Source organism: Trichomycterus rosablanca, chromosome 15 (assembly GCF_030014385.1).
Source record: "Trichomycterus rosablanca isolate fTriRos1 chromosome 15, fTriRos1.hap1, whole genome shotgun sequence".
Taxonomy (NCBI): domain Eukaryota; kingdom Metazoa; phylum Chordata; class Actinopteri; order Siluriformes; family Trichomycteridae; genus Trichomycterus; species Trichomycterus rosablanca.
The window spans coordinates 30,307,080-30,330,027 of NC_086002.1; the positions used below are offsets into that span (position 1 = coordinate 30,307,080).

Consider the following 22,948-nt stretch of genomic DNA (forward strand, 5'->3'; position numbering starts at 1 on the left):
AAACGGTATTCCCTGATGGGTGTGGCCTCTTTCAGCAGGATGATGCTGGAACGGTTTGAGGAGCACAAGACGAGTCCGAGGTGTCGACTTGGCCTCCAGATTCCCCAGATCTCAATCCAATCGAGCATCTGTGGGACGTGCTGGACAAACAAGGAGTCAAAGGATCTGCCGCTAAGATCTTGGTGCCAGATACCACAGCACACCTTCAGGGGTCTAGTGGAGTCCATGCTTCAATGGGTCAGGGCTGTTTTGGCAATATTAGGAAGGTGGTCATAGTGTTATGCCTAGTCGAGACGCACTGTCCCAGCGCTCTCTTGGTTTCCTGTGAGGATGGGGTGACGTCAACTCCCGGAGCTCTATAGATACTTCGAGAGACATTAGAGATTAATGTAACCTCCCATATATCGCTGATTCTGATTGGTAATGGCTTTAGATGCTGGTTTGTTCGTATGTCAATCAATTTGCTGGCTGATGAGCTTAATGCGAGTGTTTGAAGCGTTCGTATTGTCTCTGCAGCAGCAGTGGGTACAGACGACGCCCAGTACGAGAGAGAAGAGACCGATCAATAGGGACGTACACGTCCCGTAGAGCAGAGGCAGCTTCATCGAATCCCACACTGCAAGACAAAAACAAATAAACAATAAAAAATTAGTACCAAATACCTGACTCCCGCAACCCTAACCCTAACCCTAACCCTAACCCCCACACCCCAACCCAATCGTCGATACTCACGTGCGAACTTGACACTGAGGAATATCTTCTCGGATCCGATTTCCGGTTCTTTGCTCCAGACGTCGCTCGTTCTCGATCGTATCCAGGGCGTGGCCAGGCAGTAGTACTCCCCCGCGTCGCTGTCTTGGGTCCCGTGAACGTTGAGTGCGAACGTCTGGGCTCTCGAGCGCTCCACGCTGCAGTCGCTCGAGGCGTTCCGGAGGCTCTTCCTGACCACGCCCGAGCGATCCATACTCGCCAGGAGGGTCGGCGCGTCCGATCCCTGTAAGCGCCGCAGATACCAGCGTATCTCGAACGCCAGGTCGTCTGGGTGTAGAGAGAAACCACGACGTTCAGTATACGAGGTATGTTTGACTGAGAGAGCTCCACTCGAGGAAGCTTTAAAAGGAAGAAGATTTTCATCTGATGATGATGTGAGAGCAGCATTTTTTGCTGATGGCACAACCTTGAACTAGGAAGCTAGTAAGTAAGGTAAGCTTTGGTCTTGGAGGTAGATCGACAACCGAATGCCTTTATGCCAAAGCAGCAGGTCGGATGCCAACGTTGAGGTTGGACGCCACGTAAAGAACTGGCAACACAGCACAATCTGACCTCTACGGCCACAACAGCAAGCGCTACGTCTGTCGGAAAACACGCAGTGCGCATCACTATAGTGAAATATGGTTGTTGCAGCTTCATGCCACTGGGAGGCGCAGGAGCATCCGTGAAGAAATCCTTCTCCGGACCACCTTTCAACCTGACCTGAAGCATACAGCCAAAACAACACTGAAGTGGCTTTCGGGGACTGAAACTCAATGAAACATCTCTGAAGTGACCTGAAGATGGCCGTTCATAAATGCTTGCTAGCCAATCTACCAGAGCTTGAGAGGATCTGACATGAAGACTGGGATAAACTGCCTAAATCCAGATGTGCAAGGCTTAAAGACGTATGCAAGAAGACTTGCTGCTGTAATTGCTGTCAGATGGGCTTTACCACAGTGTTCAGATTTAGATTATTCTTGGTAATTAAGGTGATTATAAGTTTTGAGTCAATCTTAATAATGTAAATGTAATTAATTATTAAGCAAAACATGTTTACTTACCCGCTTTGGGAGGTGTTCCGAAGACACTCAGGACACACTCGATTCGAACTGTTTCCCATGGGTACACATCGGTGGTGTCAGAAGCGATTTGAAGTTCAAATGAGGGCTCTAAATAATTAATTTAAATAGAAATTAGTGATTACAAACCTTTTATTACTTATGTGCATTTATCTAAATCACATATGTCCATTTGTTAGGTCACACTGGCTAAAATGCTTTATTTTTATTAGTTATTTGAAGTGGCAGCTATTATGTTGTTCCTCATTCCAAACAATAATACACATATAAAGTACGTGCCTTGAATCTAAATAATTTGGTAGTGAATTTTGAATCTTTTGATACTATTATGTACTGTAGAAAATGAATTACCTTAAATGTCTCCATTTATTATCATTAATATTATCATTATCTTTATTATTATAATTATTATCATTTCTATTATTATTATTATTACTATTAATATTACTATCACTGCAGCATGCCTGTGTCACCTGGGAGATCTAAAATCAAAATCATTTGGTACTAAATTATGGTCTAATACTAAATCTTAATGCAGGAGTTTAATTTTAAAATATTTTCAGAAAAGTAAAATACTTTAAATGTCTGCAATTATTACTACTATTATTAGTATATTAGTATTATCATTATTATTATTATTACCATTATTATAAAAATAATTTTCAGGATCTTTATTATTATTATTCTTATTTTTATTTTTGTTAGGTCATTTATGATTACTATTAAAATCATGACCTATTATTAATATTATTATTATTGTTGTTACTATTATCAGGGCCTTTAATATTATTATTATTATTATCAGGACATATTATTATTATTATTATTATCAGGACATATTATTATTATTATCAGGACCTTTGATATTATTGTTATTATTATTATTAGTAGTAGTAGCATTATCAGGACATTATTATCAGTAGTAGTATTATTATTATCAGGACATATTATTATTATTATTATTATTATTATCAGGATATTTATTATTATTATTATTATTATTATATTATTATTGGTAGGGCCTTTGATAATTTGATTATTATTATTATTATTGTTATCAGGACATTTATTATTATTATTATTATTATTATTATTATTATTTTCAGGACTTTATTATTATAATATTATTATTGGTAGGGCCTTTGATAATATTATTATTATTATTATTATTATTATTATTATTATCATCAGGACATTTAATATTATTATTATTATTATCAGGACCTTTAATTGTATTGTTATTATTATTATTGTTATTACAATTATCAGGACTTTGATATTATTATTATCATAATTATTATTATAATTATTATTATATTTATAATATTATAATATTATATTATTATTATATGTATTATATTATAATATTATATTATTATTATTATTATTATTAGGTCATTTATTATTATTATTGAAGCATGTCCATGTCATTTGGGAAATCTACAAATCATGTCCAAGTCATTTGGTAGTAAATGTTGGTCTTACATTTACCCTTAAAGCAAGAATTCATAGAATGTTTAAATCTTTTGATCATATTATGCACTGTAGAGAGTAAAATATATTTTAAATGTCTGCAATAAATTGCTAAAATAATTGGTGGTACATTAAAACTAGGCTTATTTTAGACCTAACTTAGAGAGCAAGAAGAGCCAATACCATTGCTATGACAACAATTTTACCAAGTATGCTGGGTAATTCTGTTAGCTTGTTGCTACTAGCGTGTTGTTTATCAACAGGTTTGTCAATTATTAATAAGCCTGGTTGTGGCCATATGCAGAACTTTTAATTTTTGAATCTTTTGATAATATTATGCACTGTAGAGAGTGAAATTGCTCTTAAATTGCTGGATTCATTGGTGGCAAAGACTTACTTGTGTAGTCGAAGGCGATCTGAACCTTGTTCGACTCTCCTTTCGCCACCTCCACCCAGTCTTTCTCATCCTGCTTGGTCCATGCAGCAATCTCACACCAGTAGAATCCTCGATCCGTCTCCTGCACACCCTGGATCTGGAACTGGAATTCGTTCTTCCCGGTCTTCACCAGACTGATGCTGTCCAGAACGCCGGATTTACGCCAGTCTTCTACACGGAGAACCATGTCGGGGCTGAGGGAGGCGAGTCTGCGGCCGGGTGCTCCTACAGTGGTCTGCGCTGATACGACGACGGAGAGCGTGGCGTCCTCCTGGAGGTTTTTGAGCTTGGCCTGGCAGGTCATTTCAAAAGTGGAACCGATAGTCGCTTGTCGTGTGCGGCGAGCTACTACACTTATACCAGGACCTAGGGGGAAAAATCCAGAGTCTGTGAGAGGTAAGGTAACCTACAAGTGGGTACATTTGTATGCCACCCTAAGTGGCTAAAGGATACAACCTTACAGCTATGTTGACTAGCCATTTAATCAGACAAACCTACCAAATGGGGGAGCTGTAATCAGATGTAATCACTTTGACCACTGAAGTCCTAACCAGCCACCCACACTTCACACGACTCTTCCTCTGCTTCTAGGTCAAGAGGGGCACTATCATAGATAGCCGATGCCTTGGTGCTTAAATGTGGGTAAAGAACTCTTCAGGGTATAAGCCTTGCTTGCAAACCAGACAATCCGCTGATCCATGGGCAAAGAGTTTCAGTTTTGATTGTTCACTTTACAAAAGGTGTGGTCCAGTCGACTCCTCCTCTGCTTCTTGGTCAAGAGGGGCACTATCATAGATAGCCGATGCCTTGGTGCTTAAATGTGGGTTAGGAACTCTTCGGGGTATAAGCCTTGCCCTGCAAACCAGACAATCCACTGATCCATGGGCAAAGACTTCTGGTTGTGATTGTTCACTCTACAGAACTGTGTCCCGGAACTCTGCTGGTCTATCCAAGTTCCTTCTGGTGTAGTCAAGTCGGCTCTTCCTCTGCTTCTTGGTCAAGAGGGGCACTATCATAGATAGCCAGTGCCTTGGTGCTTAAATGTGGGTTAAGAACTCTTCCTCTGCTTCTTGGTCAAGAAGAGCACCATCATAGATAGCCAATGCCTTGGTGCTTAAATGTGGGTTAAGAACTCTTCCTCTGCTTCTTGGTCAAGAAGAGCACCATCATAGATAGCCAATGCCTTGGTGCTTAAATGTGGGTAAAGAACTCTTCGGGATATAAGCCTTGCCTAGCAAACAAGACAATCCACTGATCCATGAGCAAATAGTTCCAGTTTTGATTGTTCACTCTACAGAAGGTGTAATCCAGTCGACTCTTCCTCTGCTTCTTGGTCAAGAGGGGCACTATCATAGATAGCCAATGCCTTGGTGCTTAAATGTGGGTTAGGAACTCTTTGGGGTATAAGCCTTGCCCTGCAAACCAGACAATCCGCTGATCCATGGGCAAAGAGTTCCAGTTTTTATTGTCCACTTTAAAGAACTGTGTCCCGGAACTCTGCAGGTCTATCCAAATTTCTTCTGGTGTAGTCAAGTCGGCTCTTCATCTGCTTCTAGGTCAAGAGGGGCACTAACATAGCCAATGCCTTGGTGCTTAAATGTGGGTTAGGAACTCTTTGGGGGATAAGCTTTGCCGTGCTTGCAAACCAGAAAATCTGTTGATCCATCTAGTCGACTCTTCCTCTGCTTCTTGGTCAAGAGGGGCACTATTAACATAGATAGCCAATGCCTTGGTGCTTAAATGTGGGTAAAGAACTCTTTGGGGTATAAGCCTTGCCTAGCAAACAAGACAATCCGCTGATCCATGGGCAAAGAGTTCCAGTTTTGATCGTTCACTCTACAGTAGGTGTAGTCCAGTCGACTCTTCATCTGCTTCTAGGTCAAGAGGGGCACCAACATAGATAGCCAATGCCTTGGTGCTTAAATGTGGGTTAGGAACTCTTTGGGGGATAAGCTTTGCCGTGCTTGCAAACCAGACAATCTGTTGATCCATCTAGTCGACTCTTCCTCTGCTTCTTGGTCAAGAGGGGCACTATTAACATAGATAGCCAATGCCTTGGTGCTTAAATGTGGGTAAAGAACTCTTTGGGGTATAAGCCTTGCCTAGCAAACAAGACAATCCGCTGATCCATGGGCAAAGAGTTCTAGTTTTGATCGTTCACTCTACAGTAGGTGTAGTCCAGTCGACTCTTCATCTGCTTCTTGGTCAAGAGGGGCACTATCATAGATAGCCAATGCCTTGGTGCTTAAATGTGGGTAAAGAACTCTTCGGGGTATACGCCTTGCCTTGCAAACCAGACAATCCGCTGATCCATCTAGTCGACTCTTCCTCTGCTTCTTGGTCAAGAGGGGCACTATCATAGATAGCCAATGCCTTGGTGCTTAAATGTGGGTTAGGAACTCTTTGGGGGATAAGCCTTGCTGTGCTTGTAAACCAGACAATCCGCTGATCCAGGGGCAAAGAGTTCCAGTTGTGATTGTTCACTCTACAGAAGGTGTAGTCCAGTCGACTCTTCCTCTGCTTCTTGGTTGTTAAGTGTGACCTATTCGTCACAGCCTTTACCAGGTCAAGCTGTATGTGTTTCGCAATTACAGGGGTTGTTCTTCATTGTCGTGACAAGACTGCTCAAGCCTCTAGATGTCTTCTTCAGTCAGGCAGGTTTCCTGCTGCGCCATATGTTTGGAACTTCTAGACGACTCTCCCAAAGGTGTCTCTATGAGAGTTTAAGGTCTTATCCATTGTTTTTGTGGGGCAATGAATGATCTCTCACACTTTGAACATTTGCACTTCTGGGTGGTACTTATATAACATCAGCAAACCAAAATAGAATGAGCTCGCCCAGTTCCTTGAGGTGTACCCACCAGTTTAAGAGTAATACAACATCAACAACAAATATGAACCTCACTGCATGTGCTCCCAAGCCTTGGTTCTTTGCCAAATGGCTGGCATTTTCCTCATCCTGTCCCTGATCAAGGGTACATATAAGAATCTCTGGCTGGCTCAGACAGGAAGTAGTTACAGTAGTGGTAGACAATTTAATGTAGGTACTCAACAAGTCCCGATATGTGGCGATGCTACACTAGTAATCATAAACATATGACAGAAAAACAACTGGCACTGACCTTTGGCAGCTAAGCTGACCGTCAGAGCGTCGGCCCGATACTCCGCCGACTTCTTCCACTCGCCCAGATGACCGAGCGCCCACGTCGTGACGGCGCAAACGTACCTCCCCGCATCCTGGCTCGCGGTCCGGAGCAGACGCAGCTTGAAGGTAGCCGGCTCCGTCCTCGTCACCGCGACGAGCCCCGAGTCGAAGCGGCTTCTGTACTTCTCGCCTGTGACGAGGGCCCCGTTTTCATCTAGCGACCCGATGCTCTGATCGGTAGCGTTACCGTCAGCGGACGGGGTGGCCGAGTAGAACCAAGAGACGCCGAGTTTTTTCCCCCAGAGAAGAGAGACGTTGGAGACTTCACACACGAGTTCTGTTGAGTCACCCAGGTACTGTGGTATGACTGAAGAGTCTAGGGTTACACTCATGGCTGGATCTATGAGAGGGAAAGAGGTACGTTGGTACTGCATTTTTTATTTACATTTTTATATTTATAAGAACCTTCTAGGACCCCCTTGACCTGGGTTATGACATTATTACTACGGTTTTGGCAAGGACGACTAAAGGAATTGTATTCTTGTTCCTTAGGAAATCTGATGACTCCATGATTTTGGTTGGTGGGTTTATTGGGGTTACTTCTGGTTAACTGGTGGTAGGAGCCTCATCACCTTGGTCAACTTCATCGGGATCTGCATCAACAACTGTATCGAGAATCTTTTGTAGTCCCTTACCGTTAACCTTTGCACCTTTGTGGTAGGCAAATCAAACATGTGGTCATTCTCAAAGACCCAACCAGACTATAGGCTGGTTAAAATAGAGTATTATGACATCACAAGACATCCCCATATGCCAATAGCCTATTGAATTATCGGTCCCATTATGTGTGATTCTCAATTAAATAGAACAGGAACCCCCTCTGGGATCATTGAGTTGTTGAAGCATCTTTTTATCAACTCTCCTGATGACTTTCAGATCGGACCATCTGGACCTTCTCTCCTCATGTAGCCAACAAGACAAGATCGTACCGGTTCCTCCTCTACAACATTTAGGCTCTTGTCCGGTCACTTGTAATCTCACGGTTGGACTCTTGCAACTCCCTCCTGGCAGGTGCTCCGATGTCCAACCTAAATGCTGCCACATCACCCCACCACTGGCTTCCGGTGGCAACACTAATGCTCGCCTACACAGCCAAGAATGGACCAGCTCCAACTACCTTGGAGAACTCATCACACCCTGCAACCTCCGAGCCACTAGTCTCACTCGCCTTGATCCTCCACCCAGAACTCAAGGAAGACAAGCATCAAGGCTCTATTCTGTACTGACACCCAAGTGGTGGAACAAACTTCCCCTGACTGTCCGAACATCTGAGTTTCTAAACGTCTTCTAACAGGGTTTCAAAAGATTTCTATTGTTGGACTGTTCTTTACTTACACTAGAGTAAAGTAACGTTCACTATGGAAGCTCTTCTGTAAGTCGCTCTGGATAAGATGTAAGCACTTGGAGACAATTAGGTGTTGATGCAAGTGTTCCAAACTCCCATTATTTTGGAGTAATATCTCTCCCACAGAATACTATAAGTCTTCTACATACAAACCCTCAACTTCCTAACTTTCAAAGATGCAAGTGCCCACGCCCATTTGCTTTAAATTTGCCTAAATCAGCGCAAAATTCAAAACAGTCGCCTGGAATTTTATATATGGCGATGGGGTGTAAGGTTAGTTTGTGTTTCGGCTGCTTGGCAGCACTTTGACTATACGTTTCAGAAGCGAGAAAGCGTAGCCTAATATAGCAAAAAAATAAATGTATGTATTTCATTGTACGGTGCTTTATGCTGTATGTTAACTACAATGCTGAACGTGTAGGCTAACTTAGTTGGACTTTTCATAAATACCCGCATACTTATAAATCAAACTTGGTAAACTGGTTAAATGTCTCACAGTGTGTGTGTGTGTGTGTGTGTACATGTGGAAGTGTATTGTGTGTCGGTAAGTGTGTGTATTGTGTGTTTGCAGTGTGCGTATGTTTTAGTGTTAGTGTATGTATGTATGTGTGTGTGTGAGTTTATATACAGTGTATCACAAAAGTGAGTACACCCCTCACATTTCTGCAGATATTTAAGTATATCTTTTCATGGGACAACACTGACAAAATGACACTTTGACACAATGAAAAGTAGTCTGTGTGCAGCTTATATAACAGTGTAAATTTATTCTTCCCTCAAAATAACTCAATATACAGCCATTAATGTCTAAACCACTGGCAACAAAAGTGAGTACACCCCTAAGAGACTACACCCCTAAATGTCCAAATTGAGCACTGCTTGTCATTTTCCCTCCAAAATGTCATGTGATTTGTTAGTGTTACTAGGTCTCAGGTGTGCATAGGGAGCAGGTGTGTTCAATTTAGTAGTACAGCTCTCACACGCTCTCATACTGGTCACTGAAAGTTCCAACATGGCACCTCATGGCAAAGAACTCTCTGAGGATCTTAAAAGACGAATTGTTACGCTACATGAAGATGGCCAAGGCTACAAGAAGATTGCCAACACCCTGAAACTGAGCTGCAGCACAGTGGCCAAGATCATCCAGCGTTTTAAAAGAGCAGGGTCCACTCAGAACAGACCTCGCGTTGGTCGTCCAAAGAAGCCGAGTGCACGTGCTCAGCGTCACATCCAACTGCTGTCTTTGAAAGATAGGCGCAGGAGTGCTGTTAGCATTGCTGCAGAGATTGAAAAGGTGGGGGGTCAGCCTGTCAGTGCTCAGACCATACGCCGCACACTACATCAAATTGGTCTGCATGGCTGTCACCCCAGAAGGAAGCCTCTTCTGAAGTCTCTACACAAGAAAGCCTGCAAACAGTTTGCTGAAGACATGTCAACAAAGGACATGGATTACTGGAACCATGTCCTATGGTCTGATGAGACCAAGATTAATTTGTTTGGTTCAGATGGTCTCAAGCATGTGTGGCGGCAATCAGGTGAGGAGTACAAAGATAAGTGTGTCATGCCTACAGTCAATCATGGTGGTGGGAATGCCATGGTCTGGGGCTGCATGAGTGCAGCAGGTGTTGGGGAGTTACATTTCATTGAGGGACACATGAACTCCAATATGTACTGTGAAATACTGAAGCAGAGCATGATCCCCTCCCTCCGGAAACTGGGTCGCAGGGCAGTGTTCCAGCATGATAATGACCCCAAACACACCTCTAAGACGACCACTGCTTTATTGAAGAGGCTGAGGGTAAAGGTGATGGACTGGCCAAGCATGTCTCCAGACCTAAACCCAATAGAACATCTTTGGGGCATCCTCAAGCGGAAGGTGGAGGAGCGCAAAGTCTCGAATATCCGCCAGCTCCGTGATGTCGTCATGGAGGAGTGGAAAAGCATTCCAGTGGCAACCTGTGAAGCTCTGGTAAACTCCATGCCCAGGAGAGTTAAGGCAGTTCTGGGAAATAATGGTGGCCACACAAAATATTGACACTTCAGGAACTTTCACTAAGGGGTGTACTCACTTTTGTTGCCGGTGGTTTAGACATTAATGGCTGTATATTGAGTTATTTTGAGGGAAGAATAAATTTACACTGTTATTTAAGCTGCACACAGACTACTTTTCATTGTGTCAAAGTGTAATTTTGTCAGTGTTGTCCCATGAAAAGATATACTTAAATATCTGCAGAAATGTGAGGGGTGTACTCACTTTTGTGATACACTGTATACACCGATCGACCATGACATTAAAACCTATATAGAAGTACTTCGTAGTTCTACAATTACTGACTGTAGTTCATCTGTTTCTCTACATGCCTTTTTAGCCTGCTTTTACCCTGTTCTTCAATAGTCAGGACCCCCACAGGACCACTACAGAGCAGGTATTATTCAGGTGGTGGATCATTCTCAGCACTGCAATGACACTGACATGGTGCTGGTGTGTTAGTGTGTGTTGTGTAGATCCACCATCCAAATAATACCTACTTTGTGGAGGTCCTGACCATTGAAGAACAGGGTAAAAGGGGGTTAACAAAGTATGTAGAGAAACAGATGGACTACAGTCAGTAATTGTAGAACTTCTATATGGTAAGTGGAGCTGATAAAATGGACAGTGAGTGTAGAAACAAGGAGGTGGTTCAAGGAGGAGTTTGTGTATGTTAGTGTGTGTGAGTTTATGTGTGTGTGTGTGTGTGTGTGTGAATGTGCATGTACGTTTGTGTGTATGTATGTGTGTATATTTGTGTAAGGGTAATTGTGTCAGAATCTAAGTGTGTATGTGTGTGTGTCCATCAGTTCAGACCTGATTGTGTCGTTTTCTTCCCCTGACGGACGTTACAGTAATGGTGAGGTAACCGTGGTGACACTAGTGCACTTGTTCATGTTATACCATGTTTTATTTAATATAAGATCCCTGAATGTGTCTGTTAGTCTCACTCTCTCTCTCTCAGCTGTATGAACACTGTTAGCATTTAACGTATTCACAAAGCAAAGGCAGATTCCAGGAAAATGAAACTTTACCGCAGACAAAGACGGCAGACTAGATAAATATTAGTCCGATTCTTTTTGAGTCGTTGCCAGGGACGAAAATGTCAAACAAAAGGCCGTCTGGGAGCTCCTGTCCATCAGGTTTAATTGCTCGATCCTGATCCGACGCTCACCAAACAATCCCATCGTTTATCATTTGGGCTTGTGCTCTGTTTTTTTTTCTTTACCGCCGCACAGACGCTACGTACTCTCTTACACCAGAGAGGTCCGAACTACTGACCCGAGTTATTTTAGAAATAAAATGTACTGTTTGTGCCTAAAATATTTCTTTAGTTGAAATAATTAAACATCTAAAAAATAATTCGCAAATTTTGAATGTAGAAAAACATAATTATAAACAACTAATGCTTGTACATTCCTAATTCGATGACAGAAATAAATTCCAAATAAATAAATAAATAAATAATAATAATAATAAAATAAAAAAAGGTTTGGGACGGAGCTATTTAAGACCAAAATGCTTTAAATTAAAATAAATAAATACATTCAACACAGACAATGTCATCATGACTGGATATAAAAGTTATAATAATAAAATAAAAAAAATTGAAAAGGGGCAATTAAAGACACAAATGATTTGAATTAAAATACATAAATAAAAACATTTGAAACACTAAAAAACTGCAAATACCACAACCACAAGAAATCTACATAGTTCACCATACAGTCCATAATATTATTACAAGATTTGGAGAATCCAGACAGTTAAGTATTTAAGTTTTTTTTATATATCGTTTTTTTCCTGTTTAAAATTGATTTTTCCACCGCACTGGATGTCTTGTTTTGTGCACAACGGGCTTCCTAAAATATTTATTCTGTTTAAATAATTAAACATCTAAAAAAAACTCAAATTTTTTAATTGCAGGAAAATATAAAATAAATTCTAAAAAAAAAAAAAAATTATAATATCAATGAAAAAAAAAAAAAAAAAAGGGACAGGGCAATTTAAGACCGAAATGCTTTAAATTAAAATAAGTAAATAAAAAAAAAACATTCAAAACACGTAATGCTGTCACGACTGGGTATAAAAGTTATTATAAAAATAATAATAATAAAATTAAAAAATTGGGACAAGGCAATTAAAGACCAGAAATGATTTGAATTAAAATAAAAAATAAATATAAATAAATACAAACCTTTCAAACAATAAAAACTGCAAATAGCCACAACCACAAGAAATCTACATAGTTCACCATCTACAGTCCATAATATTAATACAAGATTTGGAGAAGAAAAAAAAAAGCCAAATATTTTTGATTTACTATTTTTTTTTGTTTAAAATCGATTTTTTTTCCACCCTCACTAGATGTCTTGTTTTGTGCATAACTGTGTAAATGGGCTTCATAAAATATTTAATCTGTTTAAATAATTAAGTGTAAAAAAATCCTCACATTTTTAAACGTAGGAAAATATATCCATAGACAATAAATGCTTGCAAATTCCTAATCTAGTAACAGAAAAAAAAAAAAATACAAAAAAAATACAAAAATTGGGACAGGGCAATTAAGGACAAAAATGCTTTAAATTAATATAAATAAATAAATCTAAACATTCAAAACATATAATGCTGCCACAACTAAAAATAATTGCCTCTGTTGTACCTTAACTTTCTGGATTCTCCAAATCTTGTAATAATATTATGGACTGTAGATGGTAAAATCTCTCAATTTATTATTATTATGGCTAGTCGCATTATTTCCTGTAATGGCAAACTATTTTTTTTTACCTTTAAAAAAAAAAAAATCTATTTAAAAAAAACATTGTAAAATAATAATAATAATATTAACAGAGTTCACCATCTACAGTCCATAATATTATTAAAGGATTTGGAGAATCCAGAAAGTTAAGGTACAAAAAGCCAAGTATGTTTGATATATTATTTCCATTGTTACAACATTATCTGTTTTGAATGTTTTTATTTATCCGTATATTTTAATGTAAAGCATTTTGATCCATCCCAATTTTTGATTTTGTTATTAATATTATTATTTTTTATTTATTTCTGTCATCTGTCATTAGTTATTTATGATCATATTTTCCTACATTTAGAAATTGAGAATTTTCTTTTAGACGTTTATATATTTAAAAGAAGCCCATTTACACAGTTATGCACAAAACAAGACATCCAGTAAGGATGGAAACAAGAAAAAATAAGAATATATCAAAAAGGCTTTTTTGTATCTTAACTTTCTCTAAATCTTTTAACCCAGTCGTGACAGCATTATCTGTTTTGAATGTTTTTATTTATTTATTTATTTTAATTAAAGCATTTTGGTCCTTAATTGCCCCGTCTCAATTTTTATTTTATTTTGTTATTAATATTATTATTATTATTTTAGAATTTATTTCTCAAATAAAGAGAAATAAAGATCTCAATTTATTTCCAAAATCTTTTAATAATATTATGGACTGTAGAAGGTGAAATCTCTCGATTTATTATGGTTATTTCTTATAATGGCAAACTTTAAAAACTTAATTTCCCTCAAGATAAATAAAGTATCTGTCTGTCTGTCTATCTACAACTGGGTATAAAGGTACCCGGTACCCTTGCCAAAGTTTGCCATTACATGAAGAATCAAGAGATTTCACCATCTACAGTCCATAATATTATTAAAAGCATCTGTATAGATGCTTTTCCAACCCCAGACACGTATGTATATAATCCCGAATCCACTCACCCGTCACGGCGACCGTCACCTCTACAGGCGTCGACGTCGTCTCCGCCGCCTGGTACCATTTCCCCCCGCAGCGCTTGATCCAGGCCCTGACCCTACACGTGTAGAGTCCCGCGTCGGACGTCTCGACCCCGTGGACCTCCAGCCTGAAGTCTCCCTCTCCGGCCTGGCTGATCCTGTAGACGTTCGAGGCTTTCGACTCCACCCCGTCCTTACCCAGGTGGGTGAGAACCTGTGTGCCGTTCAGCAGCCAAGTCACCTCCAGACCCAGGACTGAACGGTCGCCGGCGGAAACCAAGCAGGTCAGGCTCAGGTTGTCTCCGGCGGTGACCACGGCCCTGTCCAGGACTTGCACGGTGAGGGATTTGGCTGAAATCGAATAATACCAACAGGACTATGTCAATGTTGGCTAAGGATTCAGGACTTTGACCAAGTTGGGACATCATTATACAGTTGTGGTCAACAATATTGGCACCCTTGATTGTTTAGTATAAAATATCCTCAGAAATATGCGCATATGTACCAACTTTGTTAGTATTACTTATTTTCGCAACCTTTGGCAACCTCAAAACATTTTTGTAGCTTCTTGCACTTCTTGCATCTTCTCCTCTTCCAGTGCAGTTCCCTCAAGCTCCTGTAATGCCCCCCCGGGTTCCTTTTCCCACCAGCAGACTTCTGCTCCCTCCAAAGATTTCAATCGACTACAGAACAGGACTCGCTACTGGACAATCTGAAACAACCCAATTTTGGTTTGAACCATTGTTGTGTACTTTTGGGTGTATGCTTTGGGTCATTGTAGTGCTGTAGGGACCTGTTTGGTGTGACTCGAACCTAGTTTTAACTCTACAATGCCTTGAAAATGCTCTAATTTCACTGTGAATGCTTCTAGTCTTAGAGGCAGCAAAGCAACCCCACAACATTATGGAGCCTCAATAATGTTTCTTTGTATGTAGAGTGCACTTTTCTTTATAGGCTTCGTTACGTCAACTCTGGTATGAATTGCCAAAGCGCCCTAGTGTGGTTATTATCTGTCATTGTGACTTGTCTATGTGACCTTTGTCAAGGTTATTCCCTCTTTTTATGCCTATCTTTAAGCACCTGGGGTAGACCTTGGTGTTCAACCATAGAGACCTGTTTTTGTTCAGTCTGTGCAGTATGATACGGGTTGAAACCATCACTCCAGATGTTTCCAGCTCAGCCTAACGTTCTTTGGATGTTGTATGCAGCTTCTTAGCCAGATTTCAAACCACCTTTTGTTGGGTTCTCTTACCAAACCTCCTGATAACGTTTGGAACCGTTGAAGCCAGGATGCCAAGGTCTTTGGATGTAGTCTTGTACCCTTTAGACTGCATGGTCTTGAAACCATCACTCCAGATGTTTCCAGCTCAGCCTAATGATCTATGGATGTTGCATGCGGCTTCTTTGCCAGATTTCGAACCCCGTTTGGTTGAGTTCTCTTTCCACCTCATCCTGGAGGGTTCTTAACTGTTCCACAGGTACCAAACCTCTTGATACCATCACTCCAGATGTTTCCAGCTCAGCCTAACGTTCTATGGATGTTGTATGTTGTTTCTTTGCCACATATTTACCACGTTGTGTTGGGTTCTCTCATCAATTGTCCTCCTTCCACCACATCCTGGAGGGTTCTTGACTGTTCCACAGGTACCAAACCTCGTGATAACATCTGGAACTGTTAGAACCAGGATGCCAAGGTCTTTGGAGGTAGTCTTGCACCCTTTAGACTGCATGGTCTTGAAACCATCACTCCAAATGTTTCCAGCTCAGGCTAAAGTTCTTTGGATGTTGTATGCAGCTTCTTTACCAGATTTCGAACCACGTTTTGTTGGGTTCTCTTTCCACCTCGTCCTGGAGGGTTCTTAACTGTTCCACAGGTACCAAACCTCTTGATACCATCAGTCCAGATGTTTCCAGCTCAGCCTTACAGCCTATGGATGTTCCATGAGGCTCCTTTGCCACATTTTGAACCACGTTTTGTTGGGTTCTCTTACCAACTGTCCTGCTTCCACCTCATCCTGGAGGGTTCTTAACTGTTCTGCGAGTACCAACCTCGTGATAACATCTGGAACTGTTAGAACCAGGATGCCAAGGTATTTGGAGGTAGTCTTGTAAAGTAGCACGAACTCGTTCCCCTTTCGCGAGTTTCAATAAGCGCTCGTCTTACAGCTGTGCGCTCTGGAATCCATTTCCAGCTGTAATCAAACGCTGTGTGTCGAGTCCACACGGTAACCCGGGAAGGATGACCTTGGTGACGACGGCTCCGGCGGTCAGGTCGGTGAGAAAAGTCGCGAACGTTAAACAGTGCTAACAGTACAAATGAGAAAAAGCACCAGCAAATCAGAAAAAGTTGGGACAGGATGGAAAATGCAAATAATAAAAGAAACCCAGAGTTACTTCCATTTAGTTTGACTTTTATTTGATGTCAGACAGGATGAACCTGAGATATTTTATCTTTTATCTGCTCTACTTCCTTTCATTTATTAATAAACGTCCATTCCTGCATTTCAGGCCTGCAACATGTTCCAAGAAAAGTTGGGACGAGGGCAATTTAGAGCTAGTAATGAGGATCAGGAGGAATTTCGGTGCGTAAAGACCAAGGATGCAGGTTTAACCTGAACGCTCGTGATCTTCCATCCCTCAGACGAACTACGTTTTATGTACGTAGTTTAGGATGAAGCGCCGTAAACAGGGTTGCCAGATCTTCAAATATTAACCCTGTTTCGGTACTAGACCAAACACTGGAGTGATATATAGGAGCAGCATTTTCTAAAAGGCTCTTGAATATATTAGTGGGTTTTATGCACCAGTTAGCGAGTGGGCGTGGCTAAAACACCTGAACGCAATGGTTAGTCGGTGTGTCCACATACTTTAGTATTTTGTAATTCATTGTATTAGTGACTTGTCATGTGTAGTTGCCAGATCTTCAAACCCTGTTTCGGTACTAGACCAGACAGTCCACATATTTTGGCCATTTGCTGTAATTGTGAGCTGAGACAGCAAACGGCCAAAGTATGTGGACACGCCAACTAACCATTGCGTTCAGGTGTTTTAGCCACGCCCATCACTAACTGGTGCATAAAACCCACTAATATATTCAAGAGCCTTTTAGGAAGACTTTCAGAAAATGCTGCTCCTATATATCACTCCAGTGTTTGTTCTAGTACCGAAACAGGGTTTGAAGATCTGGCAACCCTGTTTACGGTGCTTTATCCTAAACTACATAGTACAGTCATTAATCTACACATGACAAGTCACTAATACAATGAATTACAAAATACTAAGAGCATCAAGACGCCAAAACGTCTTTTAAGTGGTGAAAAGGAACGGCAACATTACAAAGTGGTAAATGCTTTACCGTCCCAACTTTTTTTGGAACGTGTTGCAGGCCTGAAATGCAGGAATGGATGTTTATTAATAAATGAAAAAGGAAATATCTCAGATTCATCCTGTCTGCCATCAAATAAAAGTCAAACTAAATGTAAGAAACTCTGTGTTTTTATTATTTGCATTTTCCCTGCTGTCCCAACTTTTTATGATTTGAGGTTGGAAAAAAAAAAAAAAAAAAAAAAAACTACCCTCACCTGTCGGGACGACGGCCACCTCTCCCATGACCTCGGTCTTTTCCTGTATCCTGTTCCAGCCGCCCCCCTCCACGGTCCACTGCTTAACCGTGCACGCGTACACCCCCTCGTCCGCCGGCTCCGCCCCAGACAGCACCAGGCCGTACGACCCGTCCGTCTCCGGGCGCACGCGCATCCCGCCGTCCGCGTACCGCCGCACGAAATCCCCGCCCACCTCGACGCCCAGGTCGGGCCCGAACGTGACGAGGTCCCGCTCCGACTGACCCCGTCTCACAGACCAGGTGACCGACAGGTAGATCCCGTGGGTGAAGTCGTGGGAGACGTTGCAGCGCAGATCGATGGACCTGCCCTCGTGGACTGAAGGGACGGGGGCTACGGGCGTCACAGCCAGCGTGTTCGGGATCACTGAAGGAAAACAAAAAGAGAGGAAGAGGGGTCAGGGCATTTTTTGGGTACAGGCGTGGACCTGTAGTGACACATTTATTTAAAAGGACAAAAATAACTGAGCACAAACACACCACTAAAAGCCTTTGCTGTTTGTTTGTTTTTTCCACTTAAAGTGCATTTAATTAAAATAAATAAAATAATAATTAAAATAAAATAAAAAAAATTTGTATTCATAAAAATAAACAAAAATTTCTATAAATAAATTTAAAAAATCATATTTTAAATATCAGAGCTGCAAAAACGTTCTAGTGTATTTTGCGAAATGCAAGTGGCTAAAATCTGACTAAAAGACTAAAATCTTCTGGCTGATTAATTTTATTTATACATTTAATTTATTTTTGTATTTATAAGAATAAATAAAGATTTACATAAATAAAATATTAATAAAAAATATATATTTTAAATATCAATGCAAAAAAACCTTTTTTAGTTTTTTTAATAACATCTACTGGCTGGTTGATTTAATAATGAGTTTTTATTTATTTATTTGTTTATTTGTTTGTTTGAATAAATTCCACCATATCCTTTCTAAGATTTCCATAAATAAATAAATTTTTAAAAATCATATTTTAAATATCACAGCCAAAAAACATATATATATATATATATATATTTTTTTTAATCTACTGCCTGGTTGAATTGACAATGGATTTTATTTATTTATTTTATTAAAAAATAAATAATAATCAGAGCTGCAAAACATTCTAGTGTATTTAGCCAAATGTAAATGGTTTCATAATAAAATCTACTGGCTGGTTAATTTGACAACAGGTTTAATTTATTTCTTTTTTGCATTTACAAGAATAATATTAAAGATTTCCATAAATAAATAAAAAGAAATATTTTGAATATCAGAGCTGCAAAAGATTTTTTACTGCAAAATGAAAGAGGTTTCATAACAAAATCTTCTAGCTGATTGATTTGACAATTAGTTTTATTTATTTATTTATTTATTTATATTTGCATTCATAAGAATTAAACAATATTTCCATAAATAATTTTAAAAGTCATATTTTAAATATGAATGCTTACAAAAACGTTCTACTGTGAAATGCAAGTGGTTTCATAATAAAATCTACTAGCTGGTTGATTTGACAACAGGTTTTATTTATTTATTTGTTTTATTTTATTTTATTTATTTATTCGCATTTATAAGAATAAACAAAGATTTCCATGAATAAATTTAAATAATCATATTTTAAATATAAATGCTGAAAAAAAACGTTCTAGTGCAAAATGTAAGTGGTTTCATTATAAAATCTTCTAGCTGGTTGATTTGACAATGTGTTTTATTTATTTATTTATTTATTTATTTATTTTATCCGCATTTATAAAAAATAAACAAAGATTTCCTTAAATAAATAAAAATCACAATTTAAATAATCATATTTAAAATATCAATGCAAAATTTTCTCTTTTTTTTTTTTAAATAAAATCTACTGGCTAGTTAATCTGACAATTGGTTTTATTTATTTATTTATTTACTTTTCGATTTTTTTGGAAATTCTGGAGGACAAATTGACCTCCCAGCCAAAACAAAGGCAACACTGAACCGCTAAACAGACAGAAAAGAAGAGGCTAATCATAAAGCCTTCAGATACCTTCTTGGTCGGTAGTGATCAGATCGTGCCAGGTTTGAACGTTGCACGATCTGATCTGACAAGAAGAAGAGCAAAGGAAGCTGAGGGCAAGATGCCGGAGGTTGAGGAGGCCGATGAGCTTGGTCACGGTTCAAACATGCATGGAGAAGTTTGCATGATGATGCAAAACATCTAGCACGATTGAAGCTGATGCAAATCACATGGCTACCCGAGTAGTGTATTAAGGTTTCAGCGGTTGAAGCAGGCATCGTTACGCCTACGTATAAATCAAGATGATGCTACGTTCACACTACACGACTTGATTTCTTGTAATTGGGAGTCTTGGCCATAGGGGGTCACACACTACACCATCGATCACCAGGGGGGATCTTAGAAGAGTCTATCTGGTGACGAGGGGTTCGATGATACCATGTCCGAAAATACACGCCAACAACAAGTTGGTGGTGAATTAATATTTTGCAATGCAGCGTGGGTATTATGGTTCGGCGTGGACGATAAGGTCACAAATACTGTAAAGCTTGTGTGCAGCTCCTCCCCCTGGTTTCCCATCACTGCGTATCTTACGTTCTCATTGGCTGGAGTTCGACGCCGTAAACGAATGCCTGTTTGCCTCCGAGCTGCCACATCTAGCGACGACCAATCGGCATCCACACGACTCTCTAAACTTTGTAAGTCTAGCCGTAGTCTAGGCGCAGCGGTAAAAAAAACACAGGATCCCGAATACATGGTATCGAATCCAGCTCTGCCTCACCGGCTCGAGGCTGAGCGGCAACACGTACGACGATTGGCCTGTTGTTCAGTTGGGGGCGGGACAAAGAGCCGGATGTGGGTCTCTCTCTGTCGAAACGGTGCAATCACGACCTCTGCCGGCTGATTAGAGGCGCCCGCACAGAGATGAGGAAGGAGCGCTCTCAGGGTGTGTCTCTCCGCACGCAACGCTAGGTGGCGCCACACTCATCCAGGTGTGGGTGGCAAAAATGCATCCGGCTTGCTGCTCAATCTACTGTATCATGGGGCCCCAACCAGACCTTGGATACCAGTGGTAGTGGGCTAGCATAATATACCACCGCGCCACCTGAACGCAAGCGTTATTAAACGTGCACCCACCTCTCAGTAGCACGTCTGCGCCGTAGTTCCCGCTGATGACGGAGTCCGTGCTGGGGGTACTGCAGGTGTAGGTAGCGCTGTCGCTCACCCTGGCTTCTCTGATCCTCAGTTCCACCGTGCTATCGCCCAGCCTCTCCAGGCTAACGTCCCCCGAAGCCACGCGGTCCTCCACGGACTGGTCCGGAAACGTCGAGTCGAACGTGGACATGACGGCGACGGTCTCCGACCCTCGTTTAGCCTTCCAATCGAACTCCTGCTCCTTGGGTCCCTCGTATTCCGAGACTTCGCATCGTACAGACAGCGGCTGACCCTCGACCCGAATCAGAGGGCCGGTCGGGAGCAGCACTTTCCGGCCAGCGGTCAAACCTAAAAGAGAGACAGTTGCGAATGTGTGTACATGACGGTTATTCCCGATTGCCCCTGAGGAGGGTGTATTCGCCTGCCCCGCACCCCCCTCCGACGTGTCTGCAGTTCCTCCATCCCTTCTTTTTCAGTGATTGACTTTACACACCTGTTAGCAACACTGAAACTCAGTCATTAGGAGGAGTGTCCATATACTTTTGACCATATAGTGTGTATATGAAAAATGAAAACGCATTTGAAATAGGCTGTGATGGTGTGTGTGTGTGTGTACATGTTTGTGTGTGTGCCTGTGCATATGAGTGTGTTTTGTGTGTGTGTGTGTGTGTTGTTAGTGTACATTTGCACGTGTGTGTGTGTGAATGTGTGTGTATCTACGTGTGTGTGCATTTGTCTGTGTGTATTTTTTGTTTGTGTATTTGTATCTATGTGTGTATGTGTCTGTGTGTACATGTGTGTGTATCTATGTGTGTGTGTGTGTGTGTTTTCTGTTTGTGTACATGTTTGTACGTGTGTGTGACTGTGTGTGTATCTATGTGTGTGTATTCATGTGTGTGTGCATTTGTCTCTGTGTATGTGTGTGTGTGTGTGTGTGTGAATGTGTGTGTTTCTATGTGTGTGTGTATTCATGTGTGTGTGTTTTTTGTTTGTGTATTTGTTTGTATCTATGTGTGTGTGTATCTGTGTGTGTGAGTTTTCATTTTGTGTACATGTCTGTACGTGTGTGTGACTGTGTGTGTATCTATGTGTGTGTATTCATGTGTGTGTGCATTTGTCTGTGTGTATGTGTGTGTGTTTCTACGTGTGTGTATTCATGTGTGTGTGTTTTTTGTTTGTGTATTTGTCTGTATCTATGTGTGTGTATCTGTGTGTATGTGTGTGTTTTGTTTGTGTACATGTTGGTACGTGTGTGTGTGTGTTTTGTTTGTGTACATGTTTGTACGTGTGTGTGTGTGTGTGTGTGAATGTGTGTGTATCTATGTGTGTGTGTGTTTTCTGTTTGTGTACATGTTTGCATGTGTGTGTGACTGTGTGTGTATCTATGTGTGTGTATTCATGTGTGTGCATTTGTCTGTGTGTATGTGTGTGTGTGTGTGTGTGTTTTCTGTTTGTGTACATGTTTGCACGTGTGTGTGACTGTGTGTGTATCTATGTGTGTGTATTCATGTGTGTGTGCATTTGTCTGTGTGTATGTGTTTCTACGTGTGTGTATTTATGTGTGTGTGTTTTTTGTTTGTGTATTTGTTTGTATCTATGTGTGTGTATCTGTGTGTATGTGTGTGTTTTGTTTGTGTACATGTTGGTACGTGTGTGTGTGTGTTTTCTGTTTGTGTACATGTTTGCATGTGTGTGTGACTGTGTGTGTATCTATGTGTGTGTATTCATGTGTGTGTGCATTTGTCTGTGTGTATGTGTGTGTGTGTGTGTGTGTGTGTGTTTTCTGTTTGTGTACATGTTTGCACGTGTGTGTGTGTATCTATGTGTGTGTATCTGTGTGTGTGTATCTGTGTGTGTGTATCTATGTGTGTGTATCTGTGTGTGTGTGTATCTATGTGTGTACATGTTTGCGTGTGTGTGTGTGTGTGTGAGTGTGTGTATCTATGTGTGTGTGCATTTGTCTGTGTGTATTCATGTGTGTGTTTTTTGTTTGTGTATTTGTTTGTATCTATGTGTGTGTATCTATGTGTGTATGTGTGTTTTGTTTGTGTACATGTTTGTACGTGTGTGTGTGTGAATGTGTGTGTATCTATGTGTGTGTGTGTGTGTGTTTTCTGTTT

General features: G+C 40.5%; 1 protein-coding gene and 1 pseudogene across 1 annotated transcript; both read right to left on the bottom strand.

Moving 5' to 3' along the window:
• The window catches only part of LOC134328691 (NACHT, LRR and PYD domains-containing protein 3-like), a 1,194,473-nt pseudogene that overhangs the window by 312,674 nt on the left and 858,851 nt on the right, over positions 1–22,948 (bottom strand).
• ptgfrnb (prostaglandin F2 receptor inhibitor b) lies at positions 453–21,290 on the bottom strand. Its single transcript, XM_063010796.1, has 9 exons — positions 21,272–21,290; positions 20,811–21,176; positions 17,656–18,060; positions 14,060–14,425; positions 6,864–7,286; positions 3,703–4,107; positions 1,815–1,922; positions 733–1,038; positions 453–616 (listed from the first exon to the last, which is right to left on the bottom strand). The coding sequence occupies exons 1-9, from the start codon at positions 21,288–21,290 to the stop codon at positions 453–455; spliced, it is 2,562 nt and encodes an 853-aa protein (XP_062866866.1).

What these genes read in the sequence shown, in the direction of transcription:
- ptgfrnb (XM_063010796.1), bottom strand. An exon ending in GGTGGCCGTCGTCCCGACAG is followed by an intron (nt 14,426 to 17,655) that starts GTGAGGGTAGTT and finishes ATTCGATTTCAG; the next exon opens with CCAAATCCCTCACCGTGCAA. An exon ending in CGGAACACCTCCCAAAGCGG is followed by an intron (nt 1,039 to 1,814) that starts GTAAGTAAACAT and finishes CTCTACACCCAG; the next exon opens with ACGACCTGGCGTTCGAGATA.